Source organism: Anopheles bellator, chromosome 2 (assembly GCF_943735745.2).
Source record: "Anopheles bellator chromosome 2, idAnoBellAS_SP24_06.2, whole genome shotgun sequence".
Lineage (NCBI taxonomy): Eukaryota > Metazoa > Arthropoda > Insecta > Diptera > Culicidae > Anopheles > Anopheles bellator.
This window is the reverse complement of record NC_071286.1, coordinates 12,769,301-12,790,785: the sequence shown is the minus strand read 5'-3', so window position 1 is coordinate 12,790,785 and position 21,485 is coordinate 12,769,301. Positions and strand designations below refer to the sequence as shown.

The 21,485-nt window shown below is 49.0% G+C and overlaps 1 protein-coding gene across 1 annotated transcript in view; it reads left to right on the top strand.

Annotated features, from left to right (window-relative positions):
* LOC131207011 (adenylate cyclase type 6) overlaps window positions 1-21,485 on the top strand; it is a 65,946-nt gene that overhangs the window by 21,243 nt on the left and 23,218 nt on the right. Inside the window, exons 2-4 of the mRNA XM_058199617.1 lie at window positions 9,570-9,717; window positions 9,977-10,207; window positions 16,274-16,370. Coding sequence (XP_058055600.1) covers window positions 9,604-9,717; window positions 9,977-10,207; window positions 16,274-16,370 — 442 coding nt within the window. The 5' untranslated portion in view covers window positions 9,570-9,603. The remainder of the gene's footprint in view (window positions 1-9,569; window positions 9,718-9,976; window positions 10,208-16,273; window positions 16,371-21,485) is intronic.

The window sequence follows — 21,485 nt, the reverse complement described above, 5'->3', positions numbered from 1 at the left end:
AATTCAATCGGATTGACATCCCCGCGACTAGAGAGCCAGTGTGTGAACGGAATGGTTGGTTCCCATGATGCTTTGTGTGACTGAGGCGAGTCTTCCAGCAATAAATCTCATTGGCTTTGATGCCACACCCGATGAAAGTGATTAGAGAGACGCACTCACTGTCACTTAAATCTTTCCTTGTGATGCGAAGGTGCTGCTGGTTGCCATTCTTAATCATTTCCAGAGATGTCGAGTTACCTTGTTTGAGTTTGAGAACGGTTTTTATTTCCATCAGAGAACACAATTTGTAGAAAAAGTTAAGTTCAAGCACAACGTCCTTATTTTAAGATGTAAAATCATGTGCTTTTGAGACCTTTTCAGGGTTGAATTTACGTTCATTTTCCAGTATGCGCCAAATACTTTGCTTGGATACTTTCATTTCTGTGGGCATGGATTCCGTTCTGCTATCTCTCTGTCTTTCGGTAGATAAGTTAGTAGTTCAAAGGCCTCATGTGGTCCATACCATAAACTGTGATTAGTACAGATTTGACCTCCCAGTCATTGTAGATTTGAAAGATATGACTTTCCGCACTGGTGTAAAAGATGATCTGCAATCGGAATCGACCAAAAAATTGTTTACAGCAATTATAGCTAGAATCTTTTTTTCCCACAACAATAGCGCTAAATTTCGTACGTCCAAAAAAGTCCCGACCTCCATTGTTCAAACAACGCCGGAATTGATTTCGTAACAATTCCCCCCCTAATGGCAACAGGCAAAACGACGCCGACCGGCAAAAAACCATCGAACGGTAGAGTAGAAAAAACGAGGGCCGAATGTAATGTGACATCCTCTAAGCCTCAACCCCATCAAGTTTCAACCGCGCCGGTCGTGCCACCCCTGGCGCCCCGTCGAATATTGCCACCATTTCGGGTGACTTAATTTACAACGTGTTTCGCATCCGATGGCTTTTGCGGACCGTCGCCACGCGTGGCGGTGGTGGCGGTGGTGGCGGTGGCGGCGGTGGCGACTGTGTCGGTCAGCGGCCGAAAGTTGATGGTCACCCGGTCGCAATCTATCAGCAGTCGACGGTCCGGTTGTCAAAAATGGGGCCACCACGAGGTGCACCGGGCGAGCCGACGAGGATCTCGGGTATCGGGCGAATCACGGTTCGGCCGGATAAAGCGTCCGGATGAATGTTTAATGCCCCTGTGTACATGGTCCGTTGGACGTGCCTTTTTGGTCGCAATGGCGTGCCGTGACCGGCCATTGCTATGCAAGGCATCGACGGCTGCGGCATCCTGCGCACCGATGAAGGGCCCACCAGGAATTGGACTCGACTGGACTGGACCACCGCAGGACACCGAAGAACGTGCCAAGTTGATTACCATAGCTATTCTAACACTGAAAACAATGGCCCCGAAGGCTACGTTGAAGCGTACGCACGGACGAAATGGTGAGTCCGTCCGCCTGTCCGTTCATATTACGAAACGATGTGTGATGGGTGTGTGCTGTCGTCGTCCTTCGGCGGACCACTGCCATCGGCAGAAAATTCGTGCCCGGTGTGCGGATGCTAGCCAACGGAAATGCCAATCAAAATCGGTTTCAGTCTCGAAAGTGGATCGAATGTACAATGCACCGCCACCGCCACCGCACTCTGCATAGATTCAGGCCGGGCCAGGCGCAACAGGATCGCTCCCATATTGTGCCAATCCATTACAGCCGGTCGTTGGATATTGGAGCAACCCTCAAACGTAACCGTCCGAGCCGTGGTGATATCTGGCGCACTGGCAGGACCTTGCAGACCAACAGTGTTTTTACAAAAGGCAACGTGGAAGAAGAGACCAATCTCAGGTACTGCTCGGGTTAGGCAAGAAAAGGTTAGTTACCGACACGCTCACAGCCCGAGCAAATCCGAAAGGGCCGGCAAGATTAGTGCTCTGATGATGGTACTTGTCGCAACCGGAGCCGGAGCGCAAGTGGTACGATTCAATCAAAACCCTCCGAGGCGACCACCTCTGATCCGGTGGAAGTATTTAATTATTCCCAGGCGCAGTTACACCGCAAACCGTCCGACCCATCATACACCACATAAGCTAATTAAGCATGCACCGACAGTGTTCGGTTACGGTTGGAATTGATTCGAACCTGACCGCGGTCCTGGGTACTGGGGCAAAGTTATCATCGGGCTCTCGAGCACCACTTCCGAGTGGTACTCATGAATTCCGGGTGGAACTGATGTGCGTTTTATAATTTATTTGACTACGACTGGACTAACTTTTGGCACTAGCTACGGTCAGAGGCCGTTTTGATGTTTTAACGACCGACCGAGATGAGTAAACATTGATCAACGAATCTTCCCATGGTCTGATTCTGAAGTTAGAATCCATCCAACATTTGGGCACAAGTGCTGAATAGGTGATTGAAATTGTAATTAATTATAATTACTTCATTTGCTGGCCAAACATCGAATCAAAATTTAAACGGCGATATCCACTGTGCGGTCACAGTGCGCTTCCGGTAGGGCTCGGTGAAGTTTCCGTGATCCTGACGGAATGTGCCGCTTCAGTGCATGGGGATTTGAGGTTCATTTTCCGGGAGAACACTTTTTTCCGCCTAACTCCTCGTGTAATCCATCGTGCGGGTTCGCCGAGTGATTTATGATCTATGCACCGCTATCTGCCAGCGAGAGGGATGCATATTTCACGAGTGAGTAACGATCGGTCCAAAACCGATAAGCTGCGGTCCAAAACTCCCGAGGAATAGGATACTATGAGAAATGGGCCAACGCGTTGCCACTATTGATCAAGCCGAGATGAGTTATGCTCACCGGTGGTGCACAGCTTTTTCGTGATAAAGTATAGAACATATAAAATATTAGCTGTACCCGACGTTACAAGCGTTGCTTCGCTTTTTAATGTGTTACATTCAAAGGGCACACCCGTCGGTAATATGGGAATTTCGAATTCGCTGACGCGAAACGCACGTCAGGATGCAGTTCACAGAGTGCAGGAACATTAATTTTATTTGTCTCTCTCTCGTTTGCTTTTCCTAAAAATAAATCTGCACCCTCGGGCCGTCAGACATTTACGTACGTACGTTACTTCGAGCGGCTCACATCGTGTGTGTGGGGAATGAGCTCGTCGTCGGCGAAAGAAAATTCATTACTTTAACGTTCATAAAAGTAACACAAAAAAAGAGTTTAAATGAAAACAGAGCCAGGCGAGAATTTTCGCTCGAAACGGCAGCCGCTGCCTGAATTACAATCTAGCCCCAAAACATAAGCCATTGCCGTGGGAAGCTTGAACATGGGAGAACGTGTACATGGTTCCCGGTCTGGGTCGGGGATGATATGAAAATGGTGGCCAAAGAAAACGCTTGCTTGCTTTCCATGGGGGAACGGCTACACGCGAAAGGACTCGTCTCGCAAGACTTGATGAGGGATCAGTGCACACACGAAAATATGGAAAACTTTGCGCGTTTTGATTGCCCGTCAGACGTCGATTGCGGCACGGGCCGTGTGCCGGGCACGCTTCCCGGCAGAAGGCAAAAGTTTTTCAAGCCATCACATTTCTTCGCAGTATCGCAGTTTAAAATGTTTCCGGTGGGAAGAAAATTAAGGTTCGATTGGGGCTCGTGGTTAGCAGCTGTTGGGAGGCAAAGTGGGAAAGTTTTTGACAGACACATTACACTGCCGGAAGATGGTACCCGCTGCCGTTATGTATTTTAGGAACACGATGTTTGACCACTTTTTTCCGAAGAACAATCTAAACAAATCACGGCCTTGATTTAACATCAATTTATGAAAAGGGGATATTGCAAATTTTAAAACAAACACATCCATGTTGTAATAGTTGACTTAACGTATTAATAGTTGACGTAAACAGGTTGATCGATTTTCCCACTGGTTTGCCTTGACGTTGGCTACACAATAGGGTATTCAAACGAACTTCGGTCCAAACGAATTGGACATGTTGAAAAAATTAGAAAGGGATACGTAAAACGACGGCAGACGGTGTTTGTCAAACAATCAACATAATTTGTTAGCTTCCGGGCAAACCGTTAAAACACATCCACATCCTTTTCCAATCGCCATCCGCCATCTGTTGAATCCAGTCACCCACGAAGATCTTTCGCCCCAAAGAAGTTCCACGTCGGTCCGTGTCTCCTTCTGAGCTCTTGTTGATTTGGTACTAGGATTGAACGTGGACTAGGATACCCAGTAGAAAGGGATGAGCGGCTAACTGGTTGCGAATGGGGCCCTTAAGCAAACGATCATGCTCGTTCTGTGAGTTACAAACAGGGCTCCCGGTCGGACCCAGAAGGTGATTATTGAGTGGGACCATGTTGTTTCCGAACCAACAATGCCGTTGATTTCTCGGACGGGTACCGGGTCAAAATCTCGCATAAACTCGAAACACACAAATTCTTAAATGATGTACAAGTTCATTGACCTTCTTTTCAATTTGCATTTTATATTGTTTAATACTTTTGATTCGTTCTGTTTCGTTTTTTCAAAAATACTTTCCACTTTAGTTAATCAAAACACTTTGAAACTTTACGCGTTTGTTTACTTTGTTTGTACTTCACTTAACTTTACTACTCTTCAACGTTTCTTTAGTTTTTCATTGTCTTGTTTAACGCAATCCATTTCAGTTCTAATTATTTACTTCGTTGAATGCCTTATCGTTGAATTTAAAGCACCCCATCAGAAGAACAGCTGGAAGTGGCAAAGTCAGCAACGTTGCCAAACTCGGTGGCTCTGTGGCTGTCTGTTCTAACATGTGATTTCACATTTTGTCTCCAAATTAAGATACCATCGGCCACTCGACCTGCCAGCACTCTTTTAGCAGTTCCACCGGACGATATCTTTCCGTTTGGAGCAAGAGGACTATTTCGATGATTCCTAATCAAAAACGAGATCGATTCTCTGAGCCGTGCCGTGGATTTTCCTCCTAATCCTTGCCGGCCGACCGGTTTTCATCTTAACCCCCATGGCGGCTCGTTGCACTGTGACCACGGCACAGTACGCCGGAAACGAGCAGCTTGGTCAGCTTCCGGCACCCGGTGATACCGATATGAGCTTTCGCTTGCTTTGGGGTCGACGAAATGGCATCGATGAGAAAAACTTTTTTTTGTTGCGAATAAAGAGAGAAAGAGAGAGAAATAGAGCAAAGGTGGCCAACGGGTTTCGGGTGGGTCCCATCGGAAGGATGCCCGTTTTTTGTCGGACCGGACTGGCTCTCAGCAACACACATGTTTTATTCATGAATCGACTTTTGTTATGCATTGTTATCCTGTGGACAGGAAGTGGATGAGCTCGCTTCACTTTAACCGACGCTCGCCCGACGTTGCGTATGTCCTCGCCGCCGGCGTGAGAGCGTAGAACGCAGGTTGGCAGCTGTGCACACATGTCCTGCCGGGGGGGGTTCCGGTTCGTATCTATGTGTTTTGCTGTTTCGCTACAGGCGATGATTTAATCTAATCAAGATAAAAGATTGACTTTGGTCAGTATGGTATGGGACCGTGGCCGTGGCATTCTGTTGAAAACTGTTTATTCTTTCCCCCGAGAGCCATCCCGAGGAACGAAACGTGAGAATACGGAGCGAGGCTTGAACAAGCTCTAAAATCTAAAATGCTCTAAAATCGTGTTTTGACCCACGGTATGGCTTCCGGAATTGTGGATCCTGGAATTTACACGTGGCCGGTTAGCATGCGTGTCTCGTGGAAAACAACGGACAAAAGAAGGGAGAAAGCTTTCCGTGCCGTGGCAGGTTGTTTGTGGTTTTTATGTTGAGCGAGCCTGGAACATGTTGAGCCGTTTGACCATTGAATGTTCTCGGTTGAGTAGAATTTGCGTTCTGGAATTTAGTTTTTCTTGATCAAGCTCTCATCAATCAATTTGAATCATAGAGAGAACTGTGATCTGAACTACAGCTAAGCAAAGAAATGCTCCTAATTGAATACAAGGTACAAACCTCGAATCAATCATATCACTGGACATGCCGTATTGACATTCGCGCCATGTTCGAATGCGCCTACCATCTGCCGCTCATTAAGTATGGTTAAGTAGTTCCCAATCACAACAGATGTCCCTTCCACGGTGCTGTTCAATAAGCTCGCGCCCACCAGACAGATGGTGTAAAGTTATTGATGGGCCCAGAGCGAGCAGTGTGTTCATTAATCATCCCTGATGAATGGGGCCTTCAACAATCAATCGTGTTCCGGGTGGTGTGACACGCGACCCACAACTCTTCCTCCTGGCAGCTCACCTGGAAGGGCTTACACGGCTTACAGACTTTCGCCACATATTTTCGCGCCTCCGCGCGATGTGTTCGGGTCCGCGTTCTGTTTACCGCGTTCCGGTTGATTCGAACCGGAAGGTTGATGGATGGCACCTGAACCGTTCGGAGTGTGATCTTTGCAGTTTGATTACTACGCCGGGGGTTGTTAATTGATCTTCCACTAATCTTCCGGTGCATGGTGCCGGCCACGGGGCCAGAGCGGCTGCGGATGATTGGGTTCAGGTGCTGGAAACTGCCGAATAGCCTACGGCCAGGACGAGCCCGGTAGCATGTAGCTCGGTTAATGCTTGATGTTGCGCTTAATTTAATTATCGATCGTGTCATCGCGGAACATCGTGGCGTAGCGCCCCGGCTGATGGCTGTTTGGAGCGGAAACGGAAATCAAATTATTCTTCTGTATTCGGCGAACACACTTTTATTGGGCCCCTTCGTCGAACGCAATAAAACATGACCCGAAACCTGAGTGAGGGCGGAAAAAATAATTAGGTGAAAAGTTACGGGGAAAAAAACCGGGGGCGTCCGATTTTACTGTGTTTGGTTAGGACCGCATTTTGTGTCCCGTGTTTTTTGCGTCTGGTCCCGAGTGGGGTGTATCGATTTTCCAACTCCTCCTCACCTTTGTTTCTACCCGTAACGCCCGGGACACGTTGGAACGTTGTTGCGAATGTGATTAATTTTCCGGTTGTCCCTTTTCCGGGTTCCGACCAGCCCGCAACTGATTGTGAAATTTATCGCCCACGTCACAGAACGCAACACGGGGGCCCATTAGGCAAACCGATCCCACCGAGTTGTTCGCCGTGTTGTTTCGCCAACAAAAAAAAAACGATAAAAGATGTGCCTTTTTTAAGTGGTCATTCGAGGAGTTGTTTTTAATTGGTGGTCCAGAACAAACAGAACACCAATTAATGTTTTGAGAACGGAAACTTGCAGAGAAGTTCCAGCCCATGGTTGTTAATTGTGTATAGTCCTGTAATTTGTATCGAAAGTTAAATACAACTCTTTTCTCTTTCAATGTGCATTAAAGTGATCGTCCGATCTTGTTCGTAAATTTGTGCGAAGTGTCCCAACCAAGCCAAAATCAATTCCGAGCGTGATAGCTTTGCGGAAGTGTTGCCCATGAAACGGATATCGACTATCCGTGGAGAAGGTGTCAATGCGGGTGAATAAGAACAAGGAAATATCTCGGTCTACTCGTTCCAATGCGAGCTGCTGATGTGTATGTTTCCAACCCAGAGCTCAAGCCAATACACGACAAATCGATTCGTTTCCAACGAAGTTCGTTCGGCGAATGGATTTTGTTTTGCTTGCCATTAAATCAAAAATCCCATCGACCGGGAGATCGACGCTGAAATGGGATTTGGTCCTCGGCGTGGCTCGGCGTCTTCTGCACGAGCCGTTGTTTCGCTTAATATGCGTTCCGCGGAATTGGAGGCACTCTGTCGTCAGCCGTTCGCTGGGCCAAGCTCCGAGTTGATGCTGATTGACGGTCTGAGCATTTTTCTGGCACCGTAGTGCGTTCTGTTTGTCCAAGACATTTGGGTATATGGAAATAATGGGGTTTTCAAACTATGTCACATTTTCGCAACGTTGGATTCTTCTATTTGTAGTTGTAACCGCTGAGCGACGGGCAACGCCATGGATGGCAACGGATGTTCTGGTATTATGATACTTTGGATCGTGTACGGTTCCTATCACTGCTTCATTATCTTATCTATTCAAGTTGATGTGCTTCGTCAGGATTCGAACTGACGTGTTTCGCATTTATCGTAGCTTACCTACGTTAATCGGCACGGATTAAGGGCTTTCGCTTATCTTTTTGCTAACATAGAAATGAAACGCAAAAATGTTGCTCAATTCGTTGCTGAAATTTTAAAGAGGCCAACCAAACCATAATTTGATTGTCTAATCGTATTGAAGGACATATCAGGCCCCTCATCTCATTTACGCTGAGGCTAATCATGTTTTATATTTATTTAGCATGAAGCCATATTGGGTTGCAATTATTTTGAAAGATAAATATAAACATGTTGCACAAACATTCGTGAATTGGAATAAAATTCCATTCTCACGAGGACTGATCAGCCTGAAACGAGTAGTGATTATTACATACAATGGTACGCTCCTTAAACTTAGAAGCTCAAAAATTGCCATTCGAACACACTTAAGGCGCTCGACTCATTTCGATTCGTATCTTAATGTGCTCACTGCGGTAGTCGGCCTAATTAGGGGAACCAATCTTCTTTCGAAAACAATCGAAAAGAAACGGAAAGCAGGAATGGCGCAATGGCTCCAAGCGTTGGGCGCACGTTGACACCCACAAACCGATGGGTGGTAGATTAATGGTATTTGCGCTCCCCCCGGGTACAACTACATCAAACTGCACCGTCCGAAGCCGACCAAGCTGACAAATAGCGACCGTCACGGTGAACACATTTCGTGAGACGCGACGGTCCCAAGATCCCGCTACCTTCGGTAGAAGAGACGGATCTTAACGGTTCCGAAACGAGTTTCACCCACGGAAGGGGCAAATATTGACTTAGCATTTCAGTTGGCCAGTGTCTCTGGTCTGGTTCCCTTTCGACCTCGGATATTGTCTCCCGGGGGGAGGCCCCGTGGGAGAAGCCCGTGAAGTAAAAATTAAATTAGCAAACCGACATTCCCGGAGGGCTGGATGAAACACGAAAGGTACTGAGTACCGGGAATCGTTGAAGTGAAATGTACCGAAATCAATTAGAAGCGGGCGGACGCACGGTATTGATATTGTTTATTTCGTGTGCCCACAACTCCGTGACAAAATTCGGTAACAACATAAACAACAGCCGTCCGTCCGTCGGTTCAGCAGCGGGCAGCGGGAAATGAAATGCTTCTGTTGTTGTTGATCGTGGAGTTGTTCAACTCATTACGGGGTTGAATGTGGTGAACGCCCTTTAGGACCCATTTGCGTCCCATGGGTCGAACAGAAGAAAAGCGTTTTGCCCTTTGCGTTGGGACGGCACGTGTTTTCGGGTGGGGTCATTTGTGGACGCGAATGTTAACAGTCTTCAAAAAGGATCTTAAATTTCTTACATTTTAAAAGAGCATCGTAATTTAATTAAGATTCTATGCTGAGCTCGACTCTCAACGACTCCCCTGCTGAATTCGAACCATGCTTGCTTCCAATATATCTGATACAAACAATAACAGGCACCAATCGTAAATCTCTCCCGATAATGAGCTCATTTGAAGCTCTGCTCCACCACAATATAAACTTCAATCTGAACCATATGGCACATTTGGCTCATTCGCAGACTCGCGCACCGGAGGCGCCCACCGTTACTCAACATGACGTCACCGTTGCCACTGCTGCGCTCGTTTTCGACCGAAAACCAGAACCGCGACTGGAGCAAACGGTTTTCGCTTCGCATCAAGCAGAAAAGCAGCAACGATGGCAAACTGGTACGTATCGGCTGCTGCCGCGAAATTAAGGTTCCACCGTGCTCTGTTTTCGGCCGCTCGGTCATTGGGCGCTTCCTGGTTGAGCACACGCACTGAGCCTATGCACAGAAGGACCCATTCACCACTTACGCTCACCCACCCGAATCACGATTCTGACTTCACGATTTTGTCTCTCTCTTTCTCTCTGGTCCCACTTCGACGACACTGCACCGGCACCGGCACCGGATTCGATCACCACCACCACCGTCACCACCGGCAGGACTTTGCCTCGTTGCGCAAGAACAAATTTGCCCGCCGCTGCTCGTCCTTGCGCCAGCAGCCCACCGAACAGGCCACGGCCAACGTTACGCTGGAGCTCGAGTCAGCGTCGCCGGCCCAGTCCATGACCATCCACGAGAACAGCTCGCCCAAGAAGCCGAAATGGGAGGTCATCGAGCACTTCAAGTCGAACGTGCGCGGCCAAGAGTCCATCAGCAGCAGCCTGATAGCGGTAAGACACCTAGCCGGGGTCGTTTGGTTTGCGGAATCTGAAGTCAACACAAACAACGGGCTCCGGTTCGGAAACGGACAATATTTTTGCCGAGCCGATCGGGCGGCCAATGCAAGGTGGTGCTGGTCCGAGCAAACACGAAACTTTGATTTATGGCCCTCAAACGTTGTATTGCGGAGAGTCTTTCTGCAGGTATTCGCATCGATATGAGGTCCCAGGGCCCAGCATCTAAAGATTCAAGTTTTCGAGTGCGAGTGGAGAAAGTTATTGATTTTGTTCCGCCCAATGTTCGGATCGCAAACCCGTTTTGATACTATTACTTTCCTTTTCCGTTGATTTGTTCACTAAAGTTATCGATAGAGAGTTATTCGAGCAACTCTCGCTCGCTCCGAAATGGGAAGAATTTTTGCTCGAAAGTCCGCATACCCGGCGAACGGAATTCACGGACGATGAGAACTGATTTTGGGAATTCCGATGGTGGCTGCCGATGACGGCACCGGCCCCGATGCGTGCCAAATTTCCACACGTTCGATAAGAGTTATGGTTTGGGTGACGGCCGATACGTGCGTTCGCTCGTCGATGATCCGCATCGACTGAGCCCGTGCCGTTTGGTGGAGTCTGCCACGGCAAACGGTCTCGTCGGTATGTTCCCTTAGATTGTCAGCTTTAATCGATATCGCTAGAGCTTTAAAAAGGATTCTGTGTAGAGGACGCCCCGGGAGCATCTTCGCTGGGAGGCCGGCCGGGGGCCCATCGCTCGTTACGTGCCGCTCGTCTGTATTCAAATTTAATAACATGTAAACGACATTGAGCCTGTGTAAAGCTACGCCGAGGTGTTTTTTTTTTTGGCTGCCCCACCTTTGTCCAGGACATCTGAAGTGGGAAGAGTTTTTCTTTACTTTCTCCCGAATGGCCTGCGGCATGAGTTTCCGCTTTTTTTTTTCGTCAAAATACACAACACGGAGATGGCGCCCTTCAGATCCTTCCTTTCCATGTGAAGCACGTACGGTTCGTACGAGGTGTGTGCCGCGTTAGAGTAAATTAAGTTCTTTGGTGTGAAAAGAATCCTTTTTCTTGTGCGAGATAACTGAATGCGGTTTGTCGCACTAACGAGCGATTTTGTTGTTTTGATCGTTTCGCTTAGCCATTAGTGCCCTCTGCGTGTAAGTGACACTGCAGATCAAAGCAATCGCTCCGTCTGCTGCAAGATTCGGGTTGCTTCGCAATCTTGACGATCATCGTAACGTTGTTCCGAAAAGTGAGTCGCTGGTTGTCACCGTCACGTGCCATCGTCGAACATACCGGGCCGTTTAAAGTGTGTTACATGACTCACGCTAAGGATGCGAGGTACAGTGCGACAAGCACGTTTGGATACTGCAGCTTCAAAAGTGAAGCGAATTCATTTCAAATCCTTCCTTCTGGAACCGTATATTGCTTCTCGAGCCCTCGTCGGAACTCTTCAGGTGTATTTAATGTCACTGTCGACTGTTAAATTTGAGGCCTTTGCATGTCTTCAAAAATATGTCTTTTCAATCTCATCCACTGTCCTGGGAACATGTTTTTGGGATCCGAATTCCGCCCATGTTGTGCCAACTATCTGTCGAGTTGAAGCAATTTTTAACACGGCTCATGAGGTTGAAACCTATCGCAAAATCAAGCTGTGTTTTCACTTTTAGTGGTCTCTAAGGATTCAACAAACAGACTCCCCTTGTTACCAAGAAAAGGATCAAAAGAAGTGCCTCGGCGCACTTGCGTGTGAATGGTTCCCGTTGCCAGATTTTGAATTCAAGCCTTGCGCCAACGAAAAAAGAAGGTTTCAATAAAAAAGGGGTTTTACAGGAGGAGGACACACGTTAAATAATTGTAATTGACAAAGGAGAATCCAACGATTAATGGTTCACTGATAGCTCAGTATCGGTATATCGTTGTCGCACCGTATAGTCCAACCGCAAAAAGACAGACGATACCCTTGAGCCGTGGTTCCCTCTAAATGGCGCTGCCACGACAACACTCCGTTCACCGGTTTTTATAAAGTGTCGGACGAACCGCGTGACGGAAATCGTTAAACAATCGCGTACGGGTGTGTGCAGGCACGAACCCGTATGTGTGATGTGATGGTGGTGAAAAGCGTTTAAGGCAAGTAATTGTTTTATGATCGTGAAGCGATAAAGCGTGCCGAGGTGGAAAACGCCTTCGTTGCCGTGTCCTGGCTCCCACCAAAAAGGGTGGACCTCGGTGTGGTCTTTTGTTTGCCCACCCCACACAAAGCCATTCTCAATTCAATCTGAACCTGTGACGGAGTCGTGTGTGACCGGGAGATAGATGGAGCAGGCGACTCGTCGAGCGCTGTCAGCGCCGGCCACGAACGCATCCTTCCGAAACACGGCGAGAAAATAAAAGTACACGCGCCATTAAAAGTGCTCCCGTGGGACGACGAGCTGAGTGAGTCGAGCGTGGGGCGAAGGACCTTTTGCGAACGACAACTATAAGCACCGTCATTTTGTGTGTTGCATGCGTGTGATGGAAGCATAAACATCTTAGCTTTTCGCCTCCGAGGGATGAGAGTTTTAAGCGCGCGGCACTTTTCCGTCCAAGAAAAATCAAAGCCTGCTCGGAACAAAGAAAAAAGGCACTCGCCGTGGTGGCCTTGCATGTGCTGCTTCGGCGTGTGCTTCTTCGACCAGTCGACAGCGAATCGCAGTTGGCCGCGACTGACTTGAAGCACGTAGTAATAAAATAATGGCACTTGCGGTCGCTTGCAGGACCAACGTCCTGTCGCTGGTAGACGCTGGGTAGCAGCAAGACCACAAATCGATCCGACCCATTTTGTGGTGCGCTTCCTACGCTACTGGCTGGCCATCCGGCGGCGTTTGTTGATACTTTACGGTCTCGCCGGGATTCGGCGGGCGAAAGCCGGGTCTTCCGGACAATCTGATCCGTTTAATTTTTACAGCGCGCGCTTTCCACGGTGGAGCGAATTTTTTCGGGTGTCGAGGAAATAAAATCACACCGCGAAGAGGGCGCAATAAAAGCTTGTTGTTTGCTGTGCAATTTTCCGGAACCTCCCGGAGCACCCGAAGAAATCGCTGGCGTGGTGTGTCTATGTAGTGTTTATCCCGTGTGCACCGTTTTATAGCAAACAATTTTGCGGTCGTTTTATGGCACATTCAAGGGCACTCCGAGTTTCGGGTCCCGCGGCCCTTCGGATCGCAAGCCAATCGCGGCCGTAAAGCGGCACCGTTCCGTGGGAGGCAGTTATTATTTTATTACACTTTGCTGCTCCACGTGCTCCGGAACTCACCCGGGGGGCCGGGTGATCATGACAATGTCGTGGCCAAATCGGGAGCCTAATGAAGTGCTTCTGCGCCGTTAGGAGGCGGCAGATTTTACAATGCTCTGCGCGGGGTCTTTACAGGCACGCGGATCTAATTACAACGCGGAGCCGGCCGGGATCGAATTGCCGAACTTTTAACCGCTTTCGGGAACTATTTTCAATTAAAAACGAAACAACTGTGAATGCTGTTTGCCAGGTACACAACTCCTGTTGGGGTTCTGTAACTGTCGAAGGTCAAATGCTTACGTTTGGTACGCGGTATCAGTGGGTGTAGCGCAACTTTTGCGATTTATGTTCTCCCGTTTTTAGTCTCCTTAACCGTTGGCGCTTCGGTTGGTTCCCGTAGGCCGTGACGGTTCGCGTGGCAGAAGTTCCACTGAAAACTCGCGAATTCGTTCTCCATTGTGTGGGAAACACCGATCCCTGGGAGCAATAGCTTTCGCTGCCTTCCGGCCGTAAGTGCATGTAATCCGAATCACGTCCCGTACGGAGCACGGCTGCAGGCTAGGCGGGTGCAAAAAATAGCGCAATGATCCCCGTGGATCCGTCGGTTTTCTGATGTTCCTTTCTCCCCGAAAAAAAAAACCCTCCGAGAATCTCACGAAAGCATTGTGCCCGGATGCTGCGTGGTTACTCGCAGGACCAACTCGCACCAACGCTGCAGTCGTCGTAATGCACTGTTTTCCGACACCGACCAACGACAGCACGTCCGACCGGGAGAGCGAAAGAGAGAGGGGGGATGATAAAATGGGAAAAACCTGCTGCTGAAAAGCGGAAAATGTTGCAGTGGCCGAGATGCGATAATGATGATAAGCACGTGCGCATCACTGTTAACAAGGATCGGAATCGGGATGATGAATGGATTACCTTTTTGTGTCCCTCCGAGCGGGAGCTTGGCCACCGATTTTGTGCAGTCGGAAAAGTGGTACGAAAATATGCTGGTCCCGGGGGGGGAAATGTGTTACCGAAACTCGGCCCGGTCGCTCTGATAATTTGGCGTAACATTACGCGACAGACTCCATTATTGTGCCCGGGGTTCTTCATTCCGGTCCGTGTCTCGTGACTCCTGGGAAGACAAATTGATGACGTGATTGATTGACGATCGGTAATTGAAAGTGACAAATTATGTTTTTTTCGATTATTTTCAACATCAAACAGCACCAGCAGCGGCTTGGCACCGAGCCCATTTTTCATGAGTGGATTATTATCAATGTTACGCGAATACCCAGCACGATTAATGTTATTTGATCAATTTGTCAATATTCGACTAGTGGCCACTGCGTAATTTTCGTATCAGAATGGATTGTATTTATAAATTAGTTGGTCGATTTGGCAAGTGCCAAAACTGGCACCACATTTTCAGCTTCATTTCCCATCGCGTGCAACTTAATTAAGATTCGCAAACGTTTGGTCCGCGAACACTAACACTGGGCTGGCCTTTACGAGTTGGCATTTTAATCTGCCAAAACTTTCAGCAAATATTAATCGTTCGCCGTAAATCCACGGCGTTATGGGCTGTAAAAGCTGAGCTTCGGCCGCCGCTGCGCCGGCCAGGGGTGACTAGACAGGGTCTACGTCCGCGGGCTCGTCTTACTCTCCGACGCTCGGTTTCCATTTTGTTTTCTGCCGACGCTCGGACACAACGGCGGCGAAGGCAGCCATGAAATTACTTTCTGACTCAATTTAGCCTCGATGGATTAACTTTTGTGTGTGATTTATGGAACGTTTAACGATGTGTCCCTGACCTGGGCATCGGCCACGAACCATCAAGCAGTATTTATTAGCGGTCGGAGGTTGCTTTCCATCCACGTGCATTACTCAGGAGGTGAAAAATCGAAAACGTGCCGCGAATCAGCGTTGGGTTGGTGCGCTTGGCTTGGAAGTTGTACTGGGTTGGAGCAAGTTCATGTTTTGAGCTACGATAAGAAAAACACAATTTTATGGTTTGAAACACACAATTTATTATTCAGTATAGTCTGAATATCAACACACTTGTTCCAACGAGATTCCAATTTATGAATTCCATCCCTCTGAAGTGAGAATGAGGAAGGACTTCAAAATACGCTTTCCACGCATGAAGGTTTTTAGGTCTGGAAACAGATGGAAACAGTCGCTAAATCTGGTGAATACGGATACGGAATACGGATTTTTTTCTTCTGCAAACCGGGTCTTTTTTTACGAGTTTTCTCCATCAGCTAGCCTAAAAAGTTAAAAAATTTCTTTCGAATCCCGAACAATTGAAGCCAACAACTTCATGGCCTCTTATGGACACAAACTCATTTCGGAGTCGAAGAACCAGGTTTAAACCGTTCATTTGGCTCTTAATTTTACTCAGGATTATGGTGACAGACCTAAGCCTCATCCATAGTAATGAGTCGATGCACAAAATTCACTTTATATCCATACGATTAAATTCAGCAACCCATCTTATTATTGTATAAATTGAATCTTCGCCTTCGCCCTTTCAACATTCGTTCATAAATTTTCACAATTCAATCACTGCACGATACTTGATTTTGTCCACAGTAAAAAGTACTGCGGCTCATCGGTATTAAATGGGTCGTAAACAAAGAATAAATTGTCAGATTGCAATGAAACTTCAAACCCTAAAACTTATGAAACAGCCTGGTATATTATCAAGTCGCGGTCGGTCGCCTCGGTTGCACAATTTTTGATGAAAAGTTAATAGAATTTTGGTTTTAATATTTCTTTTTTTTCTCTTGTCATTGCAGGCCGGTGTGACGGCGTTCAACCTGGACGACACCAACTCCAACTACTCCGGCACACCATCGATACGGAAGAAGAGCTTCCAGATCTACAGTGGCGCCGGTAAGTGTGCTCGCGTCGATGCCTGACTTACCGAGAAAACGTTGCTGCCTCGTTAAAATACTGACAGGCCCGGCATCCTGTCAGCAGTCTGTTCTTCCTTCTTCCGGTCAAAATTCTTCCGGGACCGCTCGGGCGAATCATGATCAAATTTTATTAATCATCACTGCAGCGTAATTGAATGCGATAGAATTATCGCTACGAGGGATAATAATTTACACCGCGATCCCAGGCCGACAGAGCGAGCGGGTGTTGAGCGTCCTTTCCCAAATGATCTCCGCATTCCTCCGCTACTACCCGTGGCTCTTGTCGGCACGTTGTTTGTTTGTCGTCGGGTGTGACAAGTTGGCGAAGCTTGGCGGCCGATGAATTGGGACAGCGGTGCTCGGCGTTGTGCAATGTTAATTAAAAATTCATATTACTTTAATTAACAACAGCCACACCAGGAAGTAGTGATGGAAGCGGAGAACCCCACTGGCTTTTGCGTTGCCCGGATCCCGTATTGGACGGGCTTCTTTAAATTCCTCATAAGGTTGTCCCCGTGGTCCGTTCCATGGTTGATATGTAAATCAGGGCACCCTGCGCTGCTAGGGTCCCTGGCCTCGGCAGACGTCAAGAGCATAAATTTCGCACTTCACTGCACCGAGTGGCACCGGTTCGGGTGCTGACTTGTAGCCAGCCTTAGGGAAGCTCGTCCGAAGGACTCCTTGTCAAAGGATTACTCGATTTTGCAAAATACGGTCCACCATCATCCGGTCTTTGCACCATTGTCAACTCGAAGGACCCATGGTACGGCACAACACGCCCCGGTCCTCGTTGGTCCTGGGAGATGAAAGAGTTTCAGGGTGTGTGCGACTTGACGTAACGACTTATCGGAATCGGTTTGACGCTTTTACACGGCGCTTACACACCCACCAGACCAGGAGTGACACCTGGAGCTGGGCGATGTGTGACACGCAATAAGAATTTGTAGGGCGAGGTCCGGACCACGCTGCAGGACCTGTGGGTAGGCGCACTCGGTGTTTGCGCTGGTGCATTATTAAATTGTTCTAAGCACCTCGGCAGCGGACGAAACTCGTCCCGACGGTTGGTGGCGGACGACGTCCCGAGTTTCGAAAGTTGTCCACGGTGCACCGAGACGTTAGTGTAGCCGTCGGACGTCGGACCCGAACTACGAGCGGATGGTCCCGCGGGAACGCTGTCAGCGGAGATGATGTTTACATGCGGCCCGCGTCCCAGCTCCGGCTCCCGCCCGACCTTGCAAAACTAGAAAGTTTTCTGTAATTGAATTCGTCCTTCCACGCCACACGCCGATGTCTGGTTCCTCGAGCGAATCGAACTGTGGGTCCCACACGGGGGACGGTCGTTGCGTGCGTTGTTGAAACACCACACGATGACTTTTGCAGTGGCCTCTCGAGTGGCTACGAGCGTCCGACTTTGGTCCGTCCGCAACACCCTGCATAGTAAGTGGGTCCAGTCACCAGATGTCGGGCAGCACTGCTTCACGGCTACTGATCCACGCCCGACACAAAACGAAAATGGAAACAAGATAAGCAGGGCCCTGGGTTTGGGGGCCAAGGGGAGTCACGGGAGTCACGGGAGCAAATACTGTGTCGGATAGGACCTGCCCGGCATCCCGAGCGACGAGAAGGTAATCATGTTCGTGTTTACGCTTGTTTATTGGGAGGTCCTTAACATAGTCGGAGTCGGAGTGTCGGCGCACGACGCAAAGTTATAAATAGTCCCATGACAAGCTGATACGGGAATCGTTAGCCAACGGACCATCACCGCCATCATTGTGATGCGTTTCTGGTTCAATTCTCGTCTTTAGCCGCCTGTTCCTGGAAATGAAGAGCAAAGTTGGATATGGCTCTACGCGGCCCACCGTACCGTGTAAAGCTTTCACAGAAGTCGGATGCCCTCGCTGAAGTTCCAACCAACGCTTTGAATGGATCTTTAACGGGAACTGATTTTGTACCACTATTTTGATGGGCAAACCATTCAATTACAAAGCTCGTTCCGTACTTTTTGACGTTCGTTCCCGCACGCACCGACTCCCCACAATTCAATCACTTACGCAACAAACTTTCGTATGCATCGTAAACTTTTAACGAACCATAAAATCTCCGGTTGCATAAACAGACAATAGACAATAGATAGACTCTGTGTGCAACCATTTCACCATCTTCTGTTTCGGGATGCTTCCTCACGAACTTGGGGTGACGCCCAGGTTCAATCATCCTATTTTCTGCTTTCTTCGTAAGCCGCAGCCACAAACCACTGTCAAACAGGAGAAGGAGCAACTGGGCAACCACTATGGACCGAAACACCCCACGGTCCAAGTCCTGCAGGGAACCTCCGGCGCGACGTGTGTGACGACAAGTTTGTGCCGATGTTTTCTTGGTCCCCTTGGAGCTACACTTCGGAACACCACCCAACGTGTGGAGTAACTTCCTTGCCGCCGGCGAAGGAGCTGATGAAATGACAAATAGTGTGTAAGAAAAAGTGTTTTTCCCGTGGGCCACAAGAACACCACCGCCGGCAAGTTTCTCCATCGCTCGACCTCCTTATGCTTGTTCCGCTTGTTCTTACCGAAAGTTGTTCCGTGTATGGTTGGAGGAAAGTTGCGGCGGGCCATCAAAACTTTCGTCATCACCCTGTTCGGGGGGGCAAAGTTGGAACGGGGCAGGATCACGGTGCATCTCGGCCATGGTCTCGCCCATTAGCAATCGACAAAATGATAATCGACTTGGCCAACTTTTTATCAAATTTGCTCTGCTAGAGCTAAACATCGGTCGTCGGATTAGTGCCGGAGTCGGAGCTTCGCTGGGCTCGTGGGGGGCGGAGCGGGGAGACAGAAGGGCAATGGCACCGGTAAGCCGGCACGGAGGTGAACAACTTTTGGGTAAACAGTTTGGGACTGTCAAAATCACGGCCACTGCTGCGGAACAGGTTGCATCGTAAGCCCCAGTCCCGGGAACGTGTCCTCCCCAGACAAGCAGCTTAGTCGTCGTTGCGAGGAGCGTCGGCGTCATCATCTGCTGAGCGTCCTGTTGCTATTATTCTCGGAACGGATCAACTCGGGACACTCGGTCCCGGTTCTGTCCGAAGTACGTGATGGTAACCGTTGTCGAGCTCGCCGTTTACTGAACGCGGGCGACGTTAAGTCTACCGGAAGTCCGAGCTAAGGTTATGAAATATGATGTTTGTACACGCTCATACCTCGTGGCCTCGGGCGTCCAATTTCATCGGGGCGAGCACTCGGAACCGCAGCAGGTCCAGCAGGTCGGTTCGTGCAGCTTCTTCAATAAATTATGGCGCTCCCCGAACGCAGCGAGTGCTTCCGATTAACGGTGCGGTTTGCGGTTTGGACCGTTTTAGAGTATTACCTGTGGAACCGCGGTTGATGAGCCGGATACTCCGATACCTTCAACCGGCCGGAACTTTATCGCAATAAAGTATCTACCGAGGGCTTACGGTCCATCGCGGCCATCGCCGCCCCGAAGGATTGCGCGGAACGAACTTCCAGCAGCAGCCATCTGTTGCTGGTCGCAATGGCTCGAAGGGAGGCCGCTGCTTATGCAGATTGGAATAAGTTATTCCGTTTTTTTCTTCCCCCTATCTAATGGTGGCCGTTTTTTCATGGCCCCACAGGAACTGTTATTTCTACAATCGGTAACGAACTTATCAACCCCGCCAGCAGCAACATTTTAAAATGTGTTATTAAGTTTATGGTGCCACTTTGACCTGGGTTTTGCCTGCTCCGGGTCCGAAAGTTTACAGCAATTGAATTGAATCCACATTTTTGTATCTCCTGGTCAGGTTTGAAGCCTCGGGTTACGAGGATGCGTGCGTCGTAACTACTAAACAGGAGACAGAGGCAGAGGCAGCTCGAAAGGGAGCGAGAGTAACTTTCTTTCGGGCTCGGTCGGACCCATCATCCGACGGCAACATTTAGCAACCGATTACCCCGCGCAAACTTCGTGATGCTTGCTGTCTGCCGGCGGCACACGCCCTGAATATTCCATTATCCCGGTTCGGAAAGGCATTTCGGTTGGCAAAGTGCTTCGCGTGGAACCCGAACGGAGCAACGGCCCCGAAGAAGCATCGAAATAAATCAGCTTAACTTTCTCGCCAACGCCATTGACGAGTCCCAAATCTCTGGCCGAAGCCGATCCCCCTTTGCTGTGCCAGAAAGCCAGAAGAAAGCCAACGAAAGAATGGAGGCCAGGAAAAAAACTTTTCCATTAAGAAACGCGCGAATGGCGACGAACCGAAGCGATTCCTGCTCGGTGGAGACGATCCGGTGAAACGGAGGCGCCCAATCGATAACGAGAATTGGTTCGAGGGCTCGATTAGTACTTGTTGCGATGGGGCTTCGGCCGAGCACTCGAGAGGTCGACATCCACGGGAGCCGTGGAGTCGTTCGGGATCTTTGCTCTTGAGCTCAGCGCGCGCTCAGCCCACTCAAGCCCGGCCTGTTGAATCTGAAGAATGGTGGTCAGTGACGTATTGACTTACTCGACGCACTGTTGCCAACCGATGGAGTCCGATCGAACTCTTGAACTTAACGCCCCCCCCTCGAGCGGTTTCCTTTTGAGGACTTTGGGATTGTTGAAGAAAACGCCACTCGACGAGTGCCAGTTGACAGTTGACACATCGCCACGCGACCGCCACGCACCGTTTAGCCCATTTAGACTACCCGACCTTCGTGAACAGGATGGACTTGATCGTTTCACTCAACAGCTACAACGCTCGAGCGTGCTCAGGTCTTAAGCCCTCCTCCGAAAGCTGGAGTCGGCTCAATTGACCGGACGTGGGGTAATTACGGCCCGGATGAGATTCACACGAGTGAGGCCCCATCATTGTCGCGCTTAATGAGTGAAAAACAAGCGCCAGGCTCGTGGCGTGTGCGGTGTGAAGAAAACCACAACCGCACGGAGGTTACACGCCAATTAAACGTCAATTACTGTAATGGGGGTTTCAGCAGCATCGGGAGGATGAGCGTTATGCGATCCAGGCAAGCGTCTGGACGGGTGCTAGAATCAGGTCTTTAGGGTGGTGATCAAATAATTAGTATACAATCCCCGGCGATCGGCGATCGTGAGAAAGTTTCGA